Source organism: Carcharhinus amblyrhynchos, chromosome 14 (genome assembly GCF_965287045.1).
Source record: "Carcharhinus amblyrhynchos chromosome 14, sCarAmb.v2.hapA, whole genome shotgun sequence".
Lineage (NCBI taxonomy): Eukaryota > Metazoa > Chordata > Chondrichthyes > Carcharhiniformes > Carcharhinidae > Carcharhinus > Carcharhinus amblyrhynchos.
In genome coordinates this window covers 55,846,762-55,868,530 of record NC_137337.1, presented here as the reverse complement: position 1 = coordinate 55,868,530, position 21,769 = coordinate 55,846,762, and the positions used below count along the sequence as shown (strand labels likewise).

General features: G+C 43.4%; 1 protein-coding gene across 2 annotated transcripts in view; it reads left to right on the top strand.

The window, feature by feature from the left end:
* Positions 1 to 21,769, top strand: part of LOC145352690 (zinc finger protein DPF3-like) — a 153,262-nt gene that overhangs the window by 39,802 nt on the left and 91,691 nt on the right. For both annotated transcript variants that reach the window (XM_080202910.1, XM_080202908.1), the window contains exon 2: positions 7,712 to 7,872. In XM_080202910.1, the coding sequence (XP_080059036.1) occupies positions 7,712 to 7,872 (161 nt within the window). The remainder of the gene's footprint in view (positions 1 to 7,711; positions 7,873 to 21,769) is intronic.

Below are 21,769 nucleotides of genomic sequence, written 5' to 3'. Positions count from 1 at the left end.
TGGGCGCAGCACAGATCCCTGAGGCAACCACTGATCACAGGCCTCCAGTTTGAAAAACAACCCTTTATAACCATCTGTCTTCTGTCATCAAGCCAATTTTGTATCCATTTAGTTACCTCACCCTGGATCCCATGAGATTTTGGGTTATGCAACTTTGTACTATGGTACTTTGTCAGAGACCTTGCTAAAGTCCGTATGACTTTAGACAAAACGAGCTGCACTGCCCTCATCCATCTTCTTGGTTACCCCTTGAAAAAACACAATCAAATTTGTGAGACGTGATTTTCTATTCTCAAAGCCGTGCTGACTGTCTCTAATCAGTCCTTGCATCTCTAAATGCCTGTAGATCCTGTCTCTCAAAATACTTTCCAACAATGTATCCACCACAGATGTGAGGCTCATTGGCCTGTTGTCCCAGGCTTTTCCCTGCAGCCCTTTTTAAACCAAGCCACAACATTTGCCACCCTCCAATCTTACATATTTTATACTTTTTTCTGGCTAGGATTTTGGTAAAGCAAAACAGTAGGCTTCTTACATTTTCTACAACTTTTCATGAGCTAAAGGTACTCAACCATTTTCTCTCCAGGCACATACGTTTTGAGCTGCACTAGCTGCTTGCCCATGGCATTGTTGATGTGTAGTGATATGTACTCTGTTTTAGCAACTAAACATCCAAACTGCCTCCCAATCCCAGAGTTCTGTTGAATCTAATCTCTGCCTTTTCAAGGTTACTGATCAGTGAAGTCATCTAAACAGGAAAATCCTGAAATCAATTCAAAGTAAGTTGTTGAAAAAAAATTCTGGAAGCTGATGGCTGTGTGTGAATGCCTGCTCTTTGGAGAACAGAACAAACTGATAGCCTGAGCACTTCATCTGCTTGCTGTGAAAATGATATTGCCTATGTTTATAACCATGTAAGTTATTGACCAATTTAAAAAAAACTCACCATTAAATCGCTTAGTGTCAATTGTACAGCATTCTTATTCAGCAACATGAGGGTTTGATGGTGATAACAATTCTCTTTTTGTTGCCTGACATTTTGAAATGTTTTGTGATGTAAGCAAAACCCCAACTGTGGCTATGGTAGAATTAATTAGTGTTTTTAACTGATGTGGGGCAAAGAGTGCAAGCAGCTATTTAAAACATATGTTTTGAACTGGAATGTACCTACTTCCTGTTGATGGAGGAAGTAAGTAAAATTGATAAGGCATTGGATAGACTATCTGTACTTCAGTTTGTTCAGATACCAAGGACCAGATGAGATGCATCCAAGGATACTGTGGGAGGTGAGAATGTAAGTTGCAGTGGCACTGGCCATAACTTTTCAGTCTTCCTTAGACTCAGGGATGGTGCCAGAGGATTGGAGAATTGCCAATCTTATACTCTTTTTCAAAAAAGATGCAAGGATAATCCCAGCAACTATAGTTAAAAGCTAGTTAAACTTGGGTGCTGGGGAAGCTTCTAGAAACAATAATTTACAACAAAATTAAAAGTTAGTTGGGAAAAGTGAATTAAGAAAAGCCAGCATAGATTTGTTCAGGCTAAATTGTGTCTAACTGACATGCTGGAGCTTTTAGGAGAGGTAACAGTTTTCACAAGAATATATTTTTTCAAGGTAGAAAATCCTGGAAAAACCCATCAGGTCACCAAAGTTTTCTATTTCCACAGATGCTGCCTGACTTGTTGTGTTTTCCCAGCATTTTCTATTTTTGTTGCAGATTCCAACATCCTCAGTATTTTGCTTTTTTCAAATAAAATGTATTCTTTGATGGAATGTGGATAGTGCTGTGTTAGGGAGGGAGTTCCAGGATTTTGATCCAACAGCAATGAAGGAACACTGATATCTTTTCAAGTCAGGATGGTGAGTGGCTTGGAAATAACTTCCAAGTAGTGGTGTTCCCATGTATCTGCTGTTCTTGTCCTTCAAACTGGGTTTGGAGTGCGCTGTCTAAGGAGGCTTGGTAAGTTCCTGCAGTGCATCTTGTAGTTGGTACACACTGCTATCACTGTGCAGCGGAGGGAGTGAATGTTTGTGAATGCGTTGCCAATCAAGTGGGCTGCTTGGTTGATGTCCAGTTTCTTGAGTGTTGTAGGAGCTATGGTCATCCAGGCAAATGGAGAGTACTCCATCACACTCCTGACATCTGCCTTGGGGATGGTGGATGGGCTTTAGGGAGGCAGGAAGTGAGTTACATTCTGCAGAATCCCCAGCCTTTGACTTGCTTGGTAGCCACAGTATTTATATGGCTGGTCCAGTTCAGTTTCTAGTCAATGATAACCTCAGGATGTTGATCGTGGGTCATTCAACATTGGTAATGCTATTAAATGTCAAGAAGCGATGGTTAGATTCTCTCCTCGTGGATTCATAGAATCCCTAGCGTGCAGAAGGAGGCCATTCAACCCATCGAGTCTGCACCGACAACGATCCCACCCAGGCCCTATCCCTGCCTCGTTACCCTGCTAATCCCTCTAACCTATCATGTCTTGGGACACTAAGGGTTAATTTAGCATGTCCAATCAATCTAGCCTTCACATCTTTGGAGGAAACCGGAGTACTGGGAGGAAACCCACACAAGCACTGGGAGAATGTGCAAACTCCGAACAGACAGTGACCTAAGCTGGGAATCATATCCAGGTCTCTGGAGCTGTGAGGCAGCAGTGCTAGCCGTTGTGCTGCCCTTGTTGGAGATGATCATTGCCTTGCACTTATGTGGTGTGCATGTTACTTCCTATTTGTCAGCCCAAGTCAAGATATAATACTGCATTTAGAAATGGAGTGCTTAGCATTGTGCAATCATCAGCAAACATCCCCACCTCTGACCGTGTGATGGAAGGGTGGTCTTTGAAGCAGCTGAAGATGGTTGGGCCCAGGCAGTATCTGGATGGAATTCCTGCAACAGTATTAGTCACAAAATTAGGATGAAGAGTATTTTCCTTGGAGCAATTGACAGGAAATTTGATAGAAGTATATAAAATCAGGAAGTTTGATGGAAGGATTGAGGACAAGATGTAAAATAATGGGCAAAAGAAGCTAAAGCATTACAAACAAACTTTAATTAGAGGGATAATCCCACAAGTAAATGGCACTTTAGAGAGCCAGTTAGGGGACAATGACAAATGACATTAATAGATGACCATTACCCTCAAGAAAGCAACTAGAAATTGATCATGCACCACCTAGACCAATCATAGATTGATCACTCACCCCTTCAGCCAATTAAGAAATAGCCTTGCCTTATTTAGGCCAATCAGAATTTAACATCATTGATCACACTGTGGGTAGTGGCTTGGAAAGTGTTAAGCATCAGCTTTCACTGAGCAGGCTGCGCAGCAACTTCAGAAGTCTTTTTTGATTCAGTAGAAGGTTAGAGCTGAACTAAAAGGCAAAAGTGCTCACGGATATGAGGGTAACATTCACACGAATTATAAATATTTGCAGTGTAGTTTTCAAATGTTACTGTTCTTTTGTTTCATTTTCAAAAACTAACAGGAAACTTAGGGATGATGATCTGGGACAAAATAATTGGCACTTGGAAAAGCAGGGGTTAATAAGTGAAAGTCAGCTTGGATTTGAAGGCAGATTGTGTCTGGCAATCTGAGTTTAAAGTAAGAGGGTTGATGAGGGTAGTGCCATTGGTTTGTATAAGGACTTGCAGAAAATCATCAAAGTACCAAATGACAGACATTTTTGCAAATTTAACCACTAGAATTGAAGATTAGATGGGCGGGGCATGCAGAGGTATGAAATAAAGGGACAGAAAGCAGAGAGTGATGAATAATTGTTTTCCAGACTGGAGAGAAAGGCACTGCTGTCCTCTTTGGGCTGATATCAGGCCCTTTTTTGAAGTATTTAAATAAATGGGAATAGGGTATACCAGGCATAATTTCAAAGTTTTCACATGACAAAACCAATTTGGTAAATAATGAGGACAATATCAAAGGAGTTTAGGAGGACATGGACAGATGAATTTAACACCAGTTTCAATACATTTAGATAGGGAGACTGAGGAGACGCAATATAACTTTAATGTACAAATAGTATGCATGAACAGAGAGACCAGGGGTGGGAGAGGGGGGTAGTTGAAAAGGGCTTTTTTTTTACAAAAAATGCATATGGGCGCTTGACTAGTTGAAAAGGCCTTTAGGGCTCGTTGATTAAGTTAAAATGAATAGTATACAAAGCAATGAAGATTCTGCTAAAACAACAAACTTCATAAGAGATTGTTTAGGCCAATCTGGAGCACTATGTTCAATTCTGGGCACCACACTTTAGGAAGGATGCCAAAACCTTGAAGATGTAAGAGAGATTTACTAGGATGGCACCAGGTGAAAGTGGTTACAATTAAAGGGGAGAATGAAGAAGCTTGGATTCTCCAGAGAGCAGAGAAACTTTAGAGGAATTTTGACAACAGGTATTCAAATCATGAATGGTAAAGTAAATTATGAAGAACTTTTCCAGGGACATAAGCTTCAGTAAGCAGACCACACAGTTTAAGGTGATTGGCACAAAAAAGTTTTTTAACATGGAATGTGTTACCCTTATCAGGGCAATCACCACATGGACTTATTCTGATCTGGAATGCATTCCTGAGTAGATGGTGGAAAGAGATGCAATAGTAATTTTTCAGCAAGGAAATTAATAAATAACTGAGTGCAGTTTTATGGGGCTTGGTGGGGGGAAAAAAACAGGAGAGTGAGACTAATTAGAGTTAGAGCTAAAATTGATATGATTGGCTGAATAATCTCTTTCATCATTCTGTGATCCTATGGAAGGAAAAACAAATCTGTATAATATTTGGATTCTGCTTTTGGTAACTTGCCAAGTGGCACAGTGGTTATTCCTGCTGCCTCATGGTACCAAGGACCATGAAGTTAAATTCCAGCTTTGGATGACTGTGTAGAGTTTGCACATTCTTCTTGTGACTGCATGGGTTTTCTCTGGGTGTTCTGATTTCCTCCCACACTCCACCTGGAAAACCAAATTGAGTTTATTGGCCATGCTAAATTGCCCCTTAGTGTCCCAAAATTAGGGAGTTAGAGAAATTAGTAGGGTAGGCCATGGGTTATGAGGATTGGACCTAGGTAAGATGCTCTATCAAAGTGTTGGTGCAGACTCGATGGGCTGAATAGTCTCCTGCACTGCAGGAACTCTATTATTCTAAAGCAAGAGTGAATGGTGAGAATGGAAGAATTGCTATTAGAATCCTGAGTTTGGATGAGGTTTCAGAAGATTGTGACATCTTTAGAATATTAGGTGGAGTGAGCAAATAGATGGCAGATGAAGTTTGCTGCAGAGAAGTGCAAGGTGATTCATTTTGGTAAGAAGACCATAGAGAAACAATTTTGAAGAAGTGGTAAAATTCTAAAAGCAGTGCAGGAGAAGAGGGACCTGCTTGTAAATGTTCATAAGTTATTAAGGTGGCAGGACAAGTGGACACAGCAGTTAAGGAAGTCCAGGCTACTGTACACTTTATTAACGGGAATTGAGTAAAAGAGCAAGGAAGTTATGCTAAACTTGTATAAAACGCTAACTAGACCTCAGCTACAGTATTGTGCATAGTTCTGGGTACTACACTTTAGGAAGAATGTGAGTGCATTGGAGAGACTGCAGGAAGAATGTGAATGTGTTGGAGAGAGTGCACAACAGGATTGCAAGAATGGTTCTAGGGATGAGAAACTTTTGTTATAAAAATAGATTGGAGAGATTGGGACTCTTCTTTGAGAGAAGGCAACTAAGAGGAGATTTAATAGAAATGCTCAAAATCATGAGGTGGGACAGAAACTATTCCGGCTCATAAAAGGATCATGAACAAGAGGGCACAGATTTAAAGTGATTTGACAAAAAAGCAAGTGCAATGTTGGAAAAAGAATTTTCCCACAGTGAGTGGTTTGAGTTTGGAATACACTGCCTGGAAACATGGTGGAGACAGGTTCATTTGAAACATTCAAGAGGGCATTGTTTCTATTCAAATCACCATTTCAATGTGCAGGGGTGTGAGGAAAAGACAGGAGAATGGCGCTGTGTGTAATGTTCATTCAGAGAGCTGGTGCAGACATGATGGGCTGAATGGCTCCTGGCTGCAACACAACATTTGTGATTCTATGAAACTAAACTTGAAGTGGCAAGCAGTGAAGATGATACAAATTACCTGTAACATGACATTGTGAGATAACATTTTGGGTCTGCATGGCTGTTCTTTAGTGACAGATGAAATGACCATAGTTTTCTCGAACTTAACTCATAGCTAAAAACCTCCATGCTGGAACAATTCTGGTAAATTTCCGTTGCACACTATCAAGGACCATCTCACGCCCTTTCTAAAGTGTGGCGATCGGAACAGAGCTGGGCAAAGGTTCAATGTAGCTTCCTTGATTATGTACTTCATTCCTTTATTTATGAAGCCCAGATCCCAAAGGTTTTGCTAACTCTCCTGCCACCTTCAAAGACATATTTCTGTTCTTCACACTCTTTAGAATTGTGTGATATTGACTCTCCCGATTTGTCACTCTCCTGCCAAAATGCAGAAGGGATAGGGAGAGGCAATATAGGGGCAATATCGCATGATATTGGATTGGGTGGCATGCTTTATGAGGAGAGGTTGAGGGAGCTCGGTCTTTTCTCCTTGGAGAGACGAAGGATGAGAAGTGACCTGATAGAGGTGTATAAGATGTTGAGAGATATAGATCGGGTGGATTCTGAGGCTTTTTCCCAGGGCTGAAATGGTTGCTGCGAGAGGACACAGGTTTAAGCTGCTGTGGAGTAGGTGCAGATGAGATATCGGGGTGAGTTTTTCACTCAGAGGGTAGTGGGTGAGTGGAATCAGCTGCCATCGGTGGTGGTGGAGGCAAATTTGTTAGGGTTTTTTAAGAGACTTCTGGACTTAATAGGATTGAGGGTTATAGGTAAGCTTAGTAGGTAGGGATTTCATCCGCGCAACTTGTGGGCCAAAGGGCCTGTTTGTGCTGTAGTTTTTCTATGTTCTATATCTTTGAAGGTGGCAGGAGAGTTCAGGCCATGACTAGTGTATTGCATTCTGTTCTGATTGCCACACTTTAGGAAGGATGTGAGACGGTCCTTGATTGGATGCAAAGGAAATTTACCAGAATTGTTTCAGTGTGGGGGCTTTTAGCTACGCGCGTTAAGTTTGGGAAAACTATGGTCATTCTCCTTTGGGACAAAGGAGATTGAGGTGAGGTTTGAGAGAGCTGAACAATATTGTGACAGGTTTAGATAAAGTAGACAAGGCAAAATTATTCCCAGTTACTGTTGGTATGAGGACTAGAGAACACAAAAATAAGGTTTTAGGCAAGAGATGCAGGGATTGGTATTGACCTCGAACTCTGAGGGTGGTGGAGCTTTCAGCGATGATTTCAAAAAGGAAATTGGATTGATACTTCATAATGCGCTAACTATGTGAGGGGTTGTGTGTTTTACACAAAAGGAAAAAGTGGTGATTCAAACAACAGATTTGTTGAAGGAACTCTTGCCTGTACAGAGGACAGACCAAAACTAAAAGCAACACCCTAATGACACAATCAAATTGTGTGATCAGCTCTTAAAGCAATCATAACACACATCAAGAAAATTAACTTACAGGATTATTGACTTTAGCTTTAGCACTACATTGAATTTGTCCTTTTGGAGGGTACACATGCGTGTACGTGTATTTTGAACTTCCTCTAATGATAAACCGCTCCTTGTGTTGTATAGACTGGGAGAGCAGTTCTACAAGGAAGCCATTGAACATTGTCGGAATTATAATGCCCGCCTGTGCGCAGAGCGCAGTGTCCGCCTGCCATTCCTGGATTCTCAGACTGGCGTCGCTCAAAATAATTGCTACATATGGATGGAAAAGAGACACAGAGGTCCAGGTGTGTGTTCGTGTTAACTTGGATGTTTTGATATAGTTGATGCTGAAATTGGCACATAGGTACTTGGAATACAATTGTAGTTTTTAAATTTGGGCAGAAAATTTTAAAAAGTGATGTGCCCTCAAATCATCAATTTTCCTTTGCTGCTAATGTCACTTAATGCCACTGCTGGGGAATGAGAGGTTTGAAGTGAAGTACTGGTGGACTGATTAAGATTCTCTGCTCCATCATCCAACCTGTTCCACAAAATTGGGATACCCTGAATACCACCACTCTCACACTTGATATCCTAACTGAAACCAGGTGATCTCTCAAGTGAAACAAGAAAACAGAAACGAACAAGATTAAGGGAAAAACATCTGGGAAGTTCCCCTCTGACCCATTTAGGCAAGTGAAATGAGTTTAGGAAGTCACTGTAGCCGTGAATTCCTTGTATTAGCCATCTTTAGTACACCCGAACTAGTTTTGGTGTGCTCCACCACTCTTATTTCCCCAGGCTCTGTTTTCATGGAGCCATGATTGATGCATGGCAATCAAATTATAGGGCAATTTACAGCACGGAAAGATGAGACAAAAACAAACAAAAGTACGGCATAGGGACAGGCCCTTCAGCCCTCCAAGCCTGTGCCAATCATTATACCCCAACTAAATTTAAAAAAAACCTTCTGCCCTTACTCGGATCATTTCCCTCTATTCCCTCCCTATTCATGTGCCCATCCCGATGCCTCTTAAGTGTTGCTAATGTGCCTGCTTCTACCATCTCCTCTGGCAATGCATTCCAGGCACCCACCACCCTGTGTGAAAAACTTGCCCTGCACATCTCCCTTGAATGACCTTGTGGTCATTCCCCTTGCTCACAAGTACATGTTTTGGATACTGCTGTGGGGGGATGCCCTATCAGTGGATTATAGCAGCAGCAGTCAAAGCAGAGGCACTACAGCTGACTCTTAAGCAGAGAGTGACAAAGAGCGCCAGAGCAATAGTTATTGGGGACTCTATAGTTAGGGATGCAGACAGATGCTTCTGTGGATGTGTAAGAGACTTCAGGATGATATGTTGCCTCCCTGGTGCCAGGGTCCAGGATGTTTCTGAATGGCAGAATGCATTTTGAAGGGAGCGAGTCAGCAACCTCAGTATGAAGTTGTGGTACATATTGGTACTAATGACATTGACAGAAAGAGTGATGTGGTCCTGCAACAGCAGTTTAAGGAGTTAGGTAGAAAGTTGAAAACAGGACCTCTAGGGTTTTAATCTGAGGATTACTCCCTGTGCCACATACTAGTGTGGGTTAGGGTTAGGAAGATAATGCAGCTAAACAGCCAGTTAGGATGGAGGGTTTCAGATATCTGGACCACTGGGGTCTCTTCTGGGGCAGGTAGGACCTATATAAGGACAGGTTGCACTCAAACTGGAAGGGCATGAACGTTCTGGTGGGAGGTTTGCTAGTGTCACATGGGAGGATTTAAACTAGTTTGGCAAAGGGATGGGAACCAAAGCAAAGGTGAATTAGCTGAAGGGGAACCAGAGAGTAGAGCCGGTAAGACTCAGAAAGAGCAGGCAGGGTTTGGTTGCTAATCAAAGAGGGCCTGGTGGACTGAAGTGCATTTGTTACAATGCAAGAAGTGTGACAGTCAATGTAGATGAACTTAGAGCTTGGATTAGTACGAGGAACTGTGATTAGGGGAAGGACAAGATTGGCAGTTTAACATTCCAAGATACAGTTGTTTCAGGTGGGATGGAGGTGGATGCAAAAGGGATGAGCAAGTAGCATTACTGTAAGAAGAATATCACCAGCTGTACTGCGGGAGGACACCTTAGAGGGCTCGTAGAGTGAGGGTGGAGCTCAGGAATAGAAAGTGTGCAGTCACAATGTTGGGGATTTACTAAAGGCCACCCAATTGCCAGTGAGAGATAGAGGAACAGATATGTAGGCAGATTTTGGCAAGGGTTGTTGTGGCAGGAGATTTTAACATCCCCTGTATTGACTGGGACTCACTTCGTGCTTGGGGCTTGGATCGGGCAGACTTTGTAAGGAGCATCCAGGAGGGCTTCTTGAAACAGTATGTAGATAATGTAACTCAGGAAGGGGCCATACTGGACCTGGTACTGGGGAATGAGCCTGGCCAGGTGGTCAGTGTTTCAGTTGGGGAGCAGTCCCGGAACAGTGACTGCAATTTGGTCAGCTTTAAGATACTGATGGAAAAATAAGTGTAGTCCTCACTTAAGCTGCTAAATTGGGAGAAGGCTAATTCCAACAATATTTGGCAGGAACTGAAGAGTGTAGATTGGGGACAGATGTTTAAGGGCAAATCAACATCTGGCTTTCAAGTACAAGTTGATAAGGATTCAGGATCAGCACATTCCTGTAAGGGTGAAGGATAAGTATGGCAAGTTTTGGGAACCTTGGATAACGAGAGATATTGTGAGCCTAGTCAAAGAGAAAAAGGAAGCATTTGTCGAAGCTGGGAACACATGAAGCAAGTATAGAATACAAGGAAAGTAGAAAGAAACCCAAGCAAGGAGTAAAGAGGGGTAAAAGGGGTCACAAAAAAGCATTGGCCAGCAGGATTAAGAAAAATCCCAAGGCTTTTTATACATAAAGCACAAGAGAGAGAAGCCAGAGAGAGGGTTGGCTCACTCAAGGACAAGGGAGGGAATCTATGCATGGAGCCAGAGCAAATGGGCGAGGTATTAAATGAGTACTTTGCATCAGTATCTGCTAAAGAGAAGGACTTGATGGATGATGAGTCTGGGAAAGAGTGAGTAGATTGTTTGAGTCATGTTGAGATCAAAAAGGAGGTGGTATTAGGGTTCTTGAGAAACATTAAGGTAGACAAGTCCCCAGGGCCTGATGGGATATATCCCAGAATGCTGAGAGAGGCAAAGGAGGAAATTGCTGTAGCCTTGAGAGAAATCTTTGTAGCCTCATTTGAGGAGGTCCTAGAGGATTGGAAAATAGCCAGTGTTGTTCCTTTAAGAAGGGTAGCAAGAATAAACCAGGTAAGTACAGGCAGTGAGCCTTACATCAATGGTAGGGAAATTATTGGAGAGGATTCTTTGAGACAGGATTTATTCCTATTTAGAAATGAGTAAGAGGCAGCATGGTTTCGTGAAGGGGAGGTCGTGTTTCATTGACTTGAGTTTTTCAAGGAAGTGATGAAGGTAATTGAGGGTAGGGCAGTGGATCTTTGTCTACATGGGCTTCAGTAAGGCCTTTGACAAGGTCCCTCATGGCAGACTGGGATCAGAGGTGAGCTGGCAAGGTGGATATAAAACTGGCTCAGACAAAGAAGAGAGAGGGTAGCAGTGGAAGGGTGCATTTCTGAATGGAGGGCTGTGACAAGTGGTGTTCCTCAGGGATCAGTGTGGACCTTTGTTGTTTGTAATATATATAAATGATTTGGAGGAAAATGTAACTAGATTGATTAGTAAGTTTGTGGACGACACAAAGGTTGGTGGATTTGCGAGTAGCGATGAGGACCATCAGAGGAAACAGCAGGATATAGATCGGGTGGAGAGATGGCAGATGGAGTTTAATCCAAACAAATGTGAGGTACTGCATTTTGGAAGGCCTAATACAAATAGGAAATGTACAGTAAATGGCAGAACCCTTCAGAGTATTGATAGGCAAAGGATCTGAGTGTACATTCACAAAGTGGCAAAGCAGGTGGAGAAGGTAGTCAAGATGGCATGCATGCGTTCATCAGCCAGGACATTGAGTCAAAATGGCAAGTCATGTTGCAGCTTTATAGAACCTTGGTTAGGCTGCACTTGGAATGTTGTGATCACTTCACTACCAGAAGGATGTGGAGATGGTACAGAAATTACAGGATGTTGCCTGGTATGGAGGGCATTAGCTATGAAGAGAAGTTGGAGGAACTGGTCTGTTCTCACTGAAACGACAGAGATTGAGGGGCGATCTGATAAAAGTCTGCAAGATTATAAGGGGCATGGACAGAGTGGATAGTCAGAAGCTTTTTCCCAGGATGGAAGAGTCAATTACGAGGGGACACAGGTTTAAGGTGTGAGGGGCAAGGTCTAAAGGAGATGTACGAGGCAATTTTTTAGACAGAGGGTGGTGGGTGCCTGGAACTTGCTGCTGGGAGAGGTAGTGGAAATGGATACAGTAGTAGCTTTTAAGGGGCATCTTGACAAATACATGAATGAGATGGGAAAGGGTAGTTAGGGTTTTAGTTAGGTCCTGCATCATGGTTGGTGCAGGCTTGGAGGGCTGAAGGGCCTGTTCCTGTGCCGTAATTTTTTTTGTTCTTCGGCTCACCAAGTTGTGCTGATACAGATGCCTCTCTAATACTTTTGTGCCTCTATGTGGTCCATAAGTCTCTATTCCCTGCCTATTCATGTATCTGTGCAGATGTGTCTTGGTTGTTGGTGTAGAATCTGCTTCCATCATCTCTTTCGGCAGCACGTTCCAGGCATTCACCACCCTCTGTGTGGAAAAACCTGCCCCTTACGTCTCTTTTAAACATCTCCCTCTTGTTTTCAATCTATGCCCCAAATTTATTGACTCTTCAACCCTGGGAAAAAGACTCTGACTATCCATTGTATCCAAACTTGCCATAGTCTTGTAAACTTCTATCAGGTCCCCCCCCCACCCCAGTCCTCTGACACTCCAATGAAAATAATCTGAGTTTGTTCAACCTTCCTTCATAGTCCATATTCTCCAAACTAGGCAACATCCTGGTAAATCTTTTCTGCACCCTTTCCAAGGCGAAAACATCCTTCAGTTAGTGTGACGACCAGAATTCTACACAATACTCCAAATGTGCCCTAACCAAAGTCTTACACAGCTGCAGCATGATTTTCAATTCTTGTACTCAATACCCTGACCAATGAAGACCAGCATGCCATACTGCTTTCTTGACCACCTTGTCCACCTGGATCTGCACGCCTAGATCCTTCTGCAGTAGCTGTTCCAAACTACATCACCTCACATTTGTCCCAGGTTAAATTCCATCTGCTATCTGGCTTGTATAAACCCTTATAAACTTTAATCAGTTAACTTGATGCATTCTGGGAATCACACTAGCCTGACTGGCTTTTCAGAAATTTCTGCACAGACACAATGGACCTGCCAACGAATGCTGGCAAGCAGACCACCCCCACTGTCTCAGCAAAGGGGAGCATTCTCCTCCCCGGGATTGAAAGAACAAGTCACTGGAGGATACTCTTTTAACTTGGGAAGGTTAGCAAATGGTGTTTACAACCTTTTGAAGTGATTTGATTGACAGGTATGGATTACTTACCCCCTAGCATAGAAACATAGAAAATAAGAACAGGAGGAGGCCAGTCAGTCCTTCAAGGCTGCTCCGCTATTCATTACAATCATGGCTGACCATCCAACTCAATAGCTTAATCCTGCTTTTTCCCCATAACCTTTGGTCCCATTCGCTGCTATATCCAGCTGCCTCTTGAATACATTCAATGTTTTGGCGTCAACTACTACCTGTGGTAATGAAATTCACACACATTTTATAAATCTCGATGAGATCCCCCCTCATTCATCTGAACTCCAGTGAAAACAATCCTAACCTAGTCAATCCCTCCTCATACATCAGTCCTGCCATCCCCAGAATCAGTTTGGTAAACCTTCGCTGCATGCCCTCGAAGGCAAGAAGATCGAAATGGATACAAGATTGGCTTCTTGACAGAAGCTAGAGGGTTATTTTTCAAACTGGAGGCCTGTGACCAGCCATGTGCCTCAGGGATCAGTGTTGGGTCCACTGTTGTTTGTCATTCATATTAATTTGGATCAGAATATAGGAAGCATGGTTAATAAGTTTGCAGACGACACCAAGATTGGTGGTATAATGGATAGTGAAGAAAGTTATCTCCCATTGCAATGGGATCTTGATCACTTGGGCCAGTGGGCTGATTGGCAGATGGAGTTTAATTTAGATAAATGCGAGGTGATGCATTTTGATTGAACCAGGGCAGGACTTAATCAGTTGATAGTAGGGTATTGGGGAGAGTTACAGAACACAGATGTAGGAGTACATGTTCATAGCTCCTTGAAAGTGGAGTCACAGGTGGACAGGATGGTGAAGTAGGCAATTAGCATGCTTGGTTTCATTGGTCAGAACATTGAATATAGGAGTTGGAACGTCTTGTTGAAGTTGGACATTGGTAAGGCCACACTTGGAATACTGTGTGCAGTTCCGGTCGTCCTATTTTAGAAAGGATATTATTAAATTGGAAAGACTGTGGAAAAGATTTACTAGAATGCTATCGGGATTTGATGGATTGAATTGTAAGGAGAGGCTGGATAGACTGGGACTTTTCCTCTGGAGGGTAGGAGGCTGAGGGATGATCTTATAGAGGCCTATAAAATAATGAGGGGCATAGATAAGGTCAATATCTTTTCCCAAAGGTAGGGGAGTCTGAAACTAGAGGGCATAGGTTTAAGGTGAGGGGTACAAAACTGTCCAGAGGGGCAATTTTTTCACACAGAGGGTGATGAGTGTCTGGAACAAGTTGCCAGAGGTAGAGGCGGGTACAAATTTGCCTTTTAAAAAACATTTAGACAGTTACATGGGTAAGATGGGTATAGAGGGATATAGGCCAAATGCAGGCAATTGGGATTAGCTTAGGGGTTTAAAAAAGGACAGCATGGACAAGTTGGGCCAAATGGCCTGTTTCCATGTTGTAAACCTCTCTGACTCTAAGATGCTTCCTCAGAAAAGGAAACCAAAACTGCGCACAAAATGCGAGGTGTGACCTCACAAAGGCCCTGTATAATTGGAACAATGAGAAGTCTCACAACACCAGGTTAAAATCCAACGGGTTTATTTGGCAACACAAGCTTTCAGAGTGCTGCTCCTTCAACAGATGCGTGAGGACTTGTGTTCACAAACAGGGAATATGCAGACACAAACTCAATTTACAAGATAATGATGTAGTCTTCACACAAATGAAACAACACATTCCTACTCCTATACGCGACCTCTCGCAATGAAGGCCAACATACTATTTGCCACCTTTCCCGCCTGCTGCACCTGCATGCTTACATTCATCAACTGGTGCACAAGGACACCCAGGTCCCGCTGCACACTCCCATCTCCCATTCAGGTAGTAATCTGCCACCTTGTTTTTGCTTTCAAAGTGAATATCCAAATTGTACTGCATCTGCCATTGATTTGCCCACTCACCCAATCTGTCCAGATCATTCTGAAAGATCTTTGCATAGTCGTCACAGTTCACCCTCCCACCCAACTTGATATCATCTACAAACTTTGAGATGTTACATTATTTTCGCTCATTCAAGTCATTAATATATATTCTGAATAGCTAGGGTCCCAGTACCAATCCGTGGCACCTCAATAGTTACTAGCTAAAAAATACCCATTAATTCCTACTCTGTTTCCTCTCTGCCAACCAGTTTTCTATCCATGTCAATACACTTCCCCCAAACCCATGCACTTTAATCTTGCACGATAATCTCTTATGCCAGACTTTGTCAAATGCTTTCTGAAAGTCCAAATATACGACATTGACTGACTCCCCCTTGTCAACTAGTTACATCTTCAAATTTGTCAAGCATGATTTCCCTTTCATAAATCCATACTGACTGTCTGTCTGATTCTGCCACTACTTTCTAAATGCTCCGCAATAAAGTCAAACGATAATGGATTTAAGCATTTTCCCAATACCGATGTTAGGCTTACTGGTCTATAATTCCCTGTTTTCTCTCTACCTCCCTTTTTGAATATTGGAGTGATGTTAGCTACCATCCAATCTACAGGGACTATTCCAGAGTCTGTAGAATCCTGGAAGGTGATCACCAATGCATCCACTATTTCTAGGACCACTTCCTTAAGTACTCCGGGATGTAGATCATCAAGCTGTGGGGATTTATTCACCTTCAATCCCATTAATTTTCCCAGCACCTTTTCTCTAAAATATTGATCTCCCTTGGTTCTTCTCCACTAAATCTTGCATACTCCAACATTTCTGGTATCTGATTTGTGTCTTTTGCAAAGATGGAATAAAAGCATGTATTGCTCAGCCATTTCTTTGTCCCCTGTTATACGTTTTCCCCGTTTCTGTCTTCACCAACCTCTTTCTCTTCACATATATCTGTAGAAACTCTCAGTGTCAGTCTTTATGTTCCCTGCAAGCTTATTTTCTCCTTCTTAATCACCCATTGGTCCTTCTTTGCTGAATTCTAAACTGCTGCCAATCCTTTGGCCAAAAGAAATAATAGGTCCATCTGTATTGAATTCATCCACGATCACCGATATTCCCTGATCACATGCATCTCTAATTTTGTGTTTAATGCCATTCCCAACATCACCACTGCAGTTTGTGGGTCTATGTATGATACCCACTTATAGTTTTTGCCCCTTGGGATTTCTCAACTCTACCCATTAAGATTCCACATTATCAGGGATAATTTTTTCTCACTACATTGTGTTAATTTCCAGCAATGCCATTCCACCACCTTTTCCTGATCCCATCTGTGGTCACTCTGCAGCCTTGTCTGTGTAATCCCAATTATATCATACCCGTTTACACCTATTTGCGCAGTTAGTTCATCCACTTTATTGCAAATGCTCCACGTGTTAAGACGCACAGCCTTTTTAACGTCTTGCTGTCAATATTTTTCTCTCTAGCCCTGTTTGAATTTTGACCTTGGTTTCTCTGCCAATCACTTTTCTTATTCCCTTTCTACCTTTTGTTTTTGTCCTTGCCCCCTCCTTCTCTGACTCCTCCTTACATAGATTCCCATCCCCCTTGCATATTAGTTTAAACCCTCACCAACTGCTCTAGCAAACAGTGCTCTTAGGACATCAGGCCTAGTCCTGCCCAGGTATGACCTGTCCAAATTGTACGTGTCCCATCTTCCCTAGAAGCAGTCCCAATGCCCCAGGAATCTGAATCCTGACACCATCTCTTCAGCCATGTATTCATCCGATGTATCCTGTCATTTCCGCTCTGACTAGCACAGGACACTGGCAGTAATCCTGAGATCACTACCTTTTAAGATTTAATTTTTTTTAACTTCATTCCTCGCTTCCTGTATTCTGCTTTTAGGACCTCATTTTTTTTATCTGTCGTTTTTACTGGTATGTACCACAACCACTAGCTGTTCACCCTCCCTCTCCAAAATACCCTGTACCCATTCCAAGACATACTTGATCCTACCATCAGGGAGGCAACATACCGCCTAGAGTCTCATTTGTGGCCACAAACACCTGTTTATTCCCCTTACAATGGAGTCCCCTATAACTCTTGCACTGGCACATTTTTTTACCCCTTCCCTCTGAAATAGAACCAACTGTGGTGCAGCAAATTTGGCTGCTGCTGTCTTTCGCTGAGAGCACAGAGGGATCTAGATGTATGTGTACATAGATCCCTGAAAGTTGGGAATCAAGTAGATAAGGTTGTTAGGAAGGCATACGGTGTCTTGGCGTTTATTGGTAGGGGGATTGAATTTAGGAGCCGCAACGTCATGTTGCAACTGTACAAAACTCTGGTGCATCCGCACTTGGAGTATTGTGTGCAGTTCTGGTCCCCACATTCTAGGAAGGATGTGGAGGCATTGGAGAGGGTGCAGAGGAGGTTTACCAGGATGTTGCCTGGTATGGAGGGAAGGTCCTATGAGGAGAGACTGAGGGATTTGAGGTTGTTTTCGTTAGAAAGAAGGTGGCTAAGAGGGGACCTTATTGAAACATACAAGATGATTAGAGGTTTAGATAGGGTGGACAGTGATAGCCTTTTTCCTCGGATGGAGAAACCTCGGAGGGGGCATAGCTTTAAATTAAGGGGTGGTAGTTATAGGACGGATGTCAGAGGTAGGTTCTTTACCCAGAGGGTGGTGAGGGATTGGAATGCCCTGCCTGCTGCAGTTGTAGATGCGCCTAGTTTGGGGGCGTTTGAGATCCGTGGATAGGTTTATGGATGGAAAGGGATTGGTTTAGGTTAGAGGGTCTTTGCTTTTTTAATTGGTCGGTGCAACATCGTGGGCCGAAGGGCCTGTTCTGTGCTGTTATGTTCTATGTGATTAGTGCAGTAGACGGAGGGGAACCGGTGGATGTGGTGTTTTTAGATTTCCAAAAGGCGTTTGATAAGGTGCCTCATAAAAGGTTGCTACAGAAGGTTAGGGTGCACGGAGTTGGGGGTAAGGTGTTAATGTGGATAGAGGATTGGCTGTCTAATAGGAAACTGAGTTGGTATCAATGGGTGCTATTCTGGTTGGTGCTTGGTGACTAGTAGAGTGCTGCAGGGATCGGTGCTGGGGCCTCAACTGTTTACCATTTATATAGATGATCTGGAGGAGGGGGCTGAGTGTAGGGTGACGAGATTTGCTGATGACACGAAGATGAGTGGAAAAGCAAATTGTGTGGAAAGTCTGCAGAGAGATCTGGATAGGCTGAGCAAGTGGGCGAAGACCTGGCAGATGGAGTATAATGTTAGCAAGTGTGAGGTTATCCGCTTTGGCAGAAATAATAGTAGGAGGGATTATTATTTAAAATGCGAAAAGCTGCAGCATGCTACGGTGCAGAGGGACCTGGGGGTCCTTGTGCACGAGTCGCAAAAACCCAGTCTGCAGGTGCAGCAGGTGATCAAGAAGGTGAATGGAGTGTTGGCCTTTATAGCGAGGGGCGTACAATATAAAAGTAGTGAGGTCTTGCTGCAACTGTACAGGGTACTTGTGAAGCTGCGGCTAGAGTACTGCGTGCAGTTTTGGTCGCCGCACTTGCGGAAGGATATATTGGCCTTGGAGGGAGTGCAGAGGAGGCTCACTAGGCTGATACCGGAGATGAGGGGGTTGGACTATGAAGAGAGACTAAATAGACTGGGTCTGTACTCGGACTTTAGAAGGATGGGGGGGGATCTTGTAGAGACGTATAAGATAATGAAAGGGATGGATAGGGTAGAGGTAGAGAGATTCTTCCCACTTAGAAAGGATAGCAGGACTAGAGGACACAGCCTCAAGATAAAGGGTGGGGGGTGGCAGTTTAGATCGGAGTTGAGGAGGAATTTCTTCACTCAAAGTGGGGTGAATCTCTGGAATTCTCTGCCCATTGAAGTGGTGGAGGCTACCTTGCTAAATATATTTAAGTCATGGGTAGATAGGTTTTTGATACAGGGGAATTAAGGGTTATGGGGAGAAAGCGGGAAAGTGGAACTGATCCAGTTCAGATCCGCCACGATCTTACTGAATGGCGGGGCAGGCTCAAAGGGCTAGGTGGCCTACTCCTGCTCCTATTTCCTATGTTCTTATGTTCTCCCTTGCAGCTCTCCCTCTCCGCTCCTCCCAAAGATGAGTACCACTTCCCCTCAGCACCAAACTTCCACTCAGCTCCAAATTCTGCCTGATTGGTTCTGCCTAAGCAAAGAGCTTTGTTTTGTTTTTTCCCTTCTCACTTGAATGTATCCGGAGTACTTTGCAAACAATACAGTTAGAAAAAGAGGAAGTTAAAACTGGTAAAATATCTAACCTAGCTGCAATGTTTATGAATATTCCGCCTTTGATTGATAGGTGGACCATCAGAGCACTTCATAAGGATTTCACAGCAGCTGTGGACTGAGAAGAAGCAAGGGAATCTCCAGGGTAGTCCTGACAGATCCTTTCTATGAGAGCACTCTAAAAAAGGGTTTTTAACATCTGGACCAATCCCTCTTGTGAAATGGAATGCTGCACTGATTTTTGAAATCTTCCAAGTGTCCGAAGGATGTGGATGTCAAAATGACCAGGGTACTTCAAAGGTTTCAGAGGACAGTGGCAATAATGAATATCTTACTCCAGAATAGTATCTGAGTTCACCATCCTGAAACTGAACAAAATCATTCCCAGGGCAACAAGGACAAATGCAGCCACTAGACACCCATCCTGGAGGAGAGTCCTGAAGTCAAGCCCATTCCCCCAGCAGGAACCCACCCAACCTCCAGGTCCCTGGGTGATTCTCTCTCTGCAGCCTTGCAGTGACAGAGGGGCAGATGACCACACAACTCCTTGCACCCTCCCCACTGAGTACCAGGCGTCATGTCCATGTTTGTTACGATCTGTACCAAAGCCCACCTGGTGGGCTTCCTGCTGGGGCAGGGGCTGGTGGCAGGTGAATCTCGGGAGGCTACTGAATTGGTCTTCTAGCTTGTTGATTAGGATTTTAAAATATTCATCAGATTACCACCTGTTCTGGGTGGAAACCGACTGGTACTGGCAGGACAGGCTGGGTTTGCTGCTTGGCAGAAATCCCGTTTTTTGACCTGATGCGCAATTCAATGGGCCGTCGAGATTCCTGCTAGGGTTATGGGCCCAGTGAATCCTGGCCTATGGCAATCCCTTCCACTATCTCCACTTCACTTCCTTTTAATGACCTGGGTTACGAGCAATCTGGACCAGGTGAGTTATCCACTGTATCCATATGCAGCTTTTCCAGTACAGCCATCTCAACTTTTTCCCCAATCATTATCTCTACCCTCCACTCCTACATGTATGTTGTCAGATTCCACTTCCTTCGTAAACATTGCAAATAATTTATCAAATATTTTAGCCTTGCCCTGTCTCTCTAAGCATATATCCCCCTTTTTGTTGCAAATAAGACCACTTTCCCTATTACTATCTGCTCACAATTTCCATGTCAGGGGAAGGTTTTTGATTCCTTTTCATGTTGACTGCTATTCCATTCACATACTCTCTCATTTCCAGTCTTATTTTCCTCTTGACTTTCCCTCTCAATCTATTCTATTTGACTAGCCTCTTGCTAGTAGAATTCACCTGGCAAGCATAAGTCATCCTTTTAGTTGCATCTTAGTCACAAGGTGCACTGGGTTTTCTCCCCCACCTGCTCTCCTTGTTGGAATGATATTAGCTAGTATCTGGAGGATAATGCCAAGGAGGGTGGTAGAGGCAGGTTATCTCACATCCTTTAAAAAGTACCTGGATCAGCATTTGGCACATCATAACATTTAAGACAATGGGCAAAGTGGACAGGATTAGGTGGGAGTTCAGATGTTTCTCATGTGTTGGTGCAGACTTGATGGCTAGGAAGACCTGTATGATTTTCTAATTTTCTGATCTCTTCCTTAATGATTATCCATTGTTCCCTTACAGATTTTCCTGGTTTTGTTTTTCCCAGGCCAGATTCCTCCTTATCCTACTGAAAATTGCCCTATTCCAATTCAGCTGCTCCAGTTGAGATTGTTCCTTGATCTCCTCATTACAAGTCGAAATATTATGGGGACAATTTTACCACAAAAATTCTAAGGGCCAAACAAGCATGAAAATAAGAGAGTTTCGGGCCCTTCTTTTTGGTGAAGGGGTGGGGAGGAGATTGAATCTTATGGCACTTAGCTCAAAAGAAGAGCCACAATCTGATTCTTGCCAGCAGGTGGATGGGGCGGGGCCTAAGCTCTCTGGCAAGCCAGTTATTGACAACTAGAGGGCATTTATCTCCCTGATCTCCCAGTGCACTGTATCATGAGTATGCAGTGCACTGGGAGATTGTCACATCCCACTCTCCTGATTGCAACTCCCCCAACCAGAGTGCCTGGTGGGCACTATCAGGGTGCCAGGTTGGGACTGCTCATGGGGTACTGGCAAGTCAATCACGTCTGGCCCTTGTTTCTGGGAATCACGCATGAACCTCGTAGGCGAGAATCTCCAATGGTGAGGCCATTAAGGTAAATGAGCCCGGACGATTGCATCCCAGGCTCTCAAATTCATTTTTATATGATTAATTTAAATCAGCAATGCTGATTAAGACAGCAGATTGGGGCCAGGAAGACTGCTGAGGCGAGAAACGGAGGCAGACCCAGTTTTGGGCTCTTGCGAGATCTCACCAGTTTGCCACTTTGATCAGCTAGTAAGATACAGCATAGGAAATAGGCCCTTGGATCCATAGATTTTGGAGGGCCAAAGATCTCCCCCTAT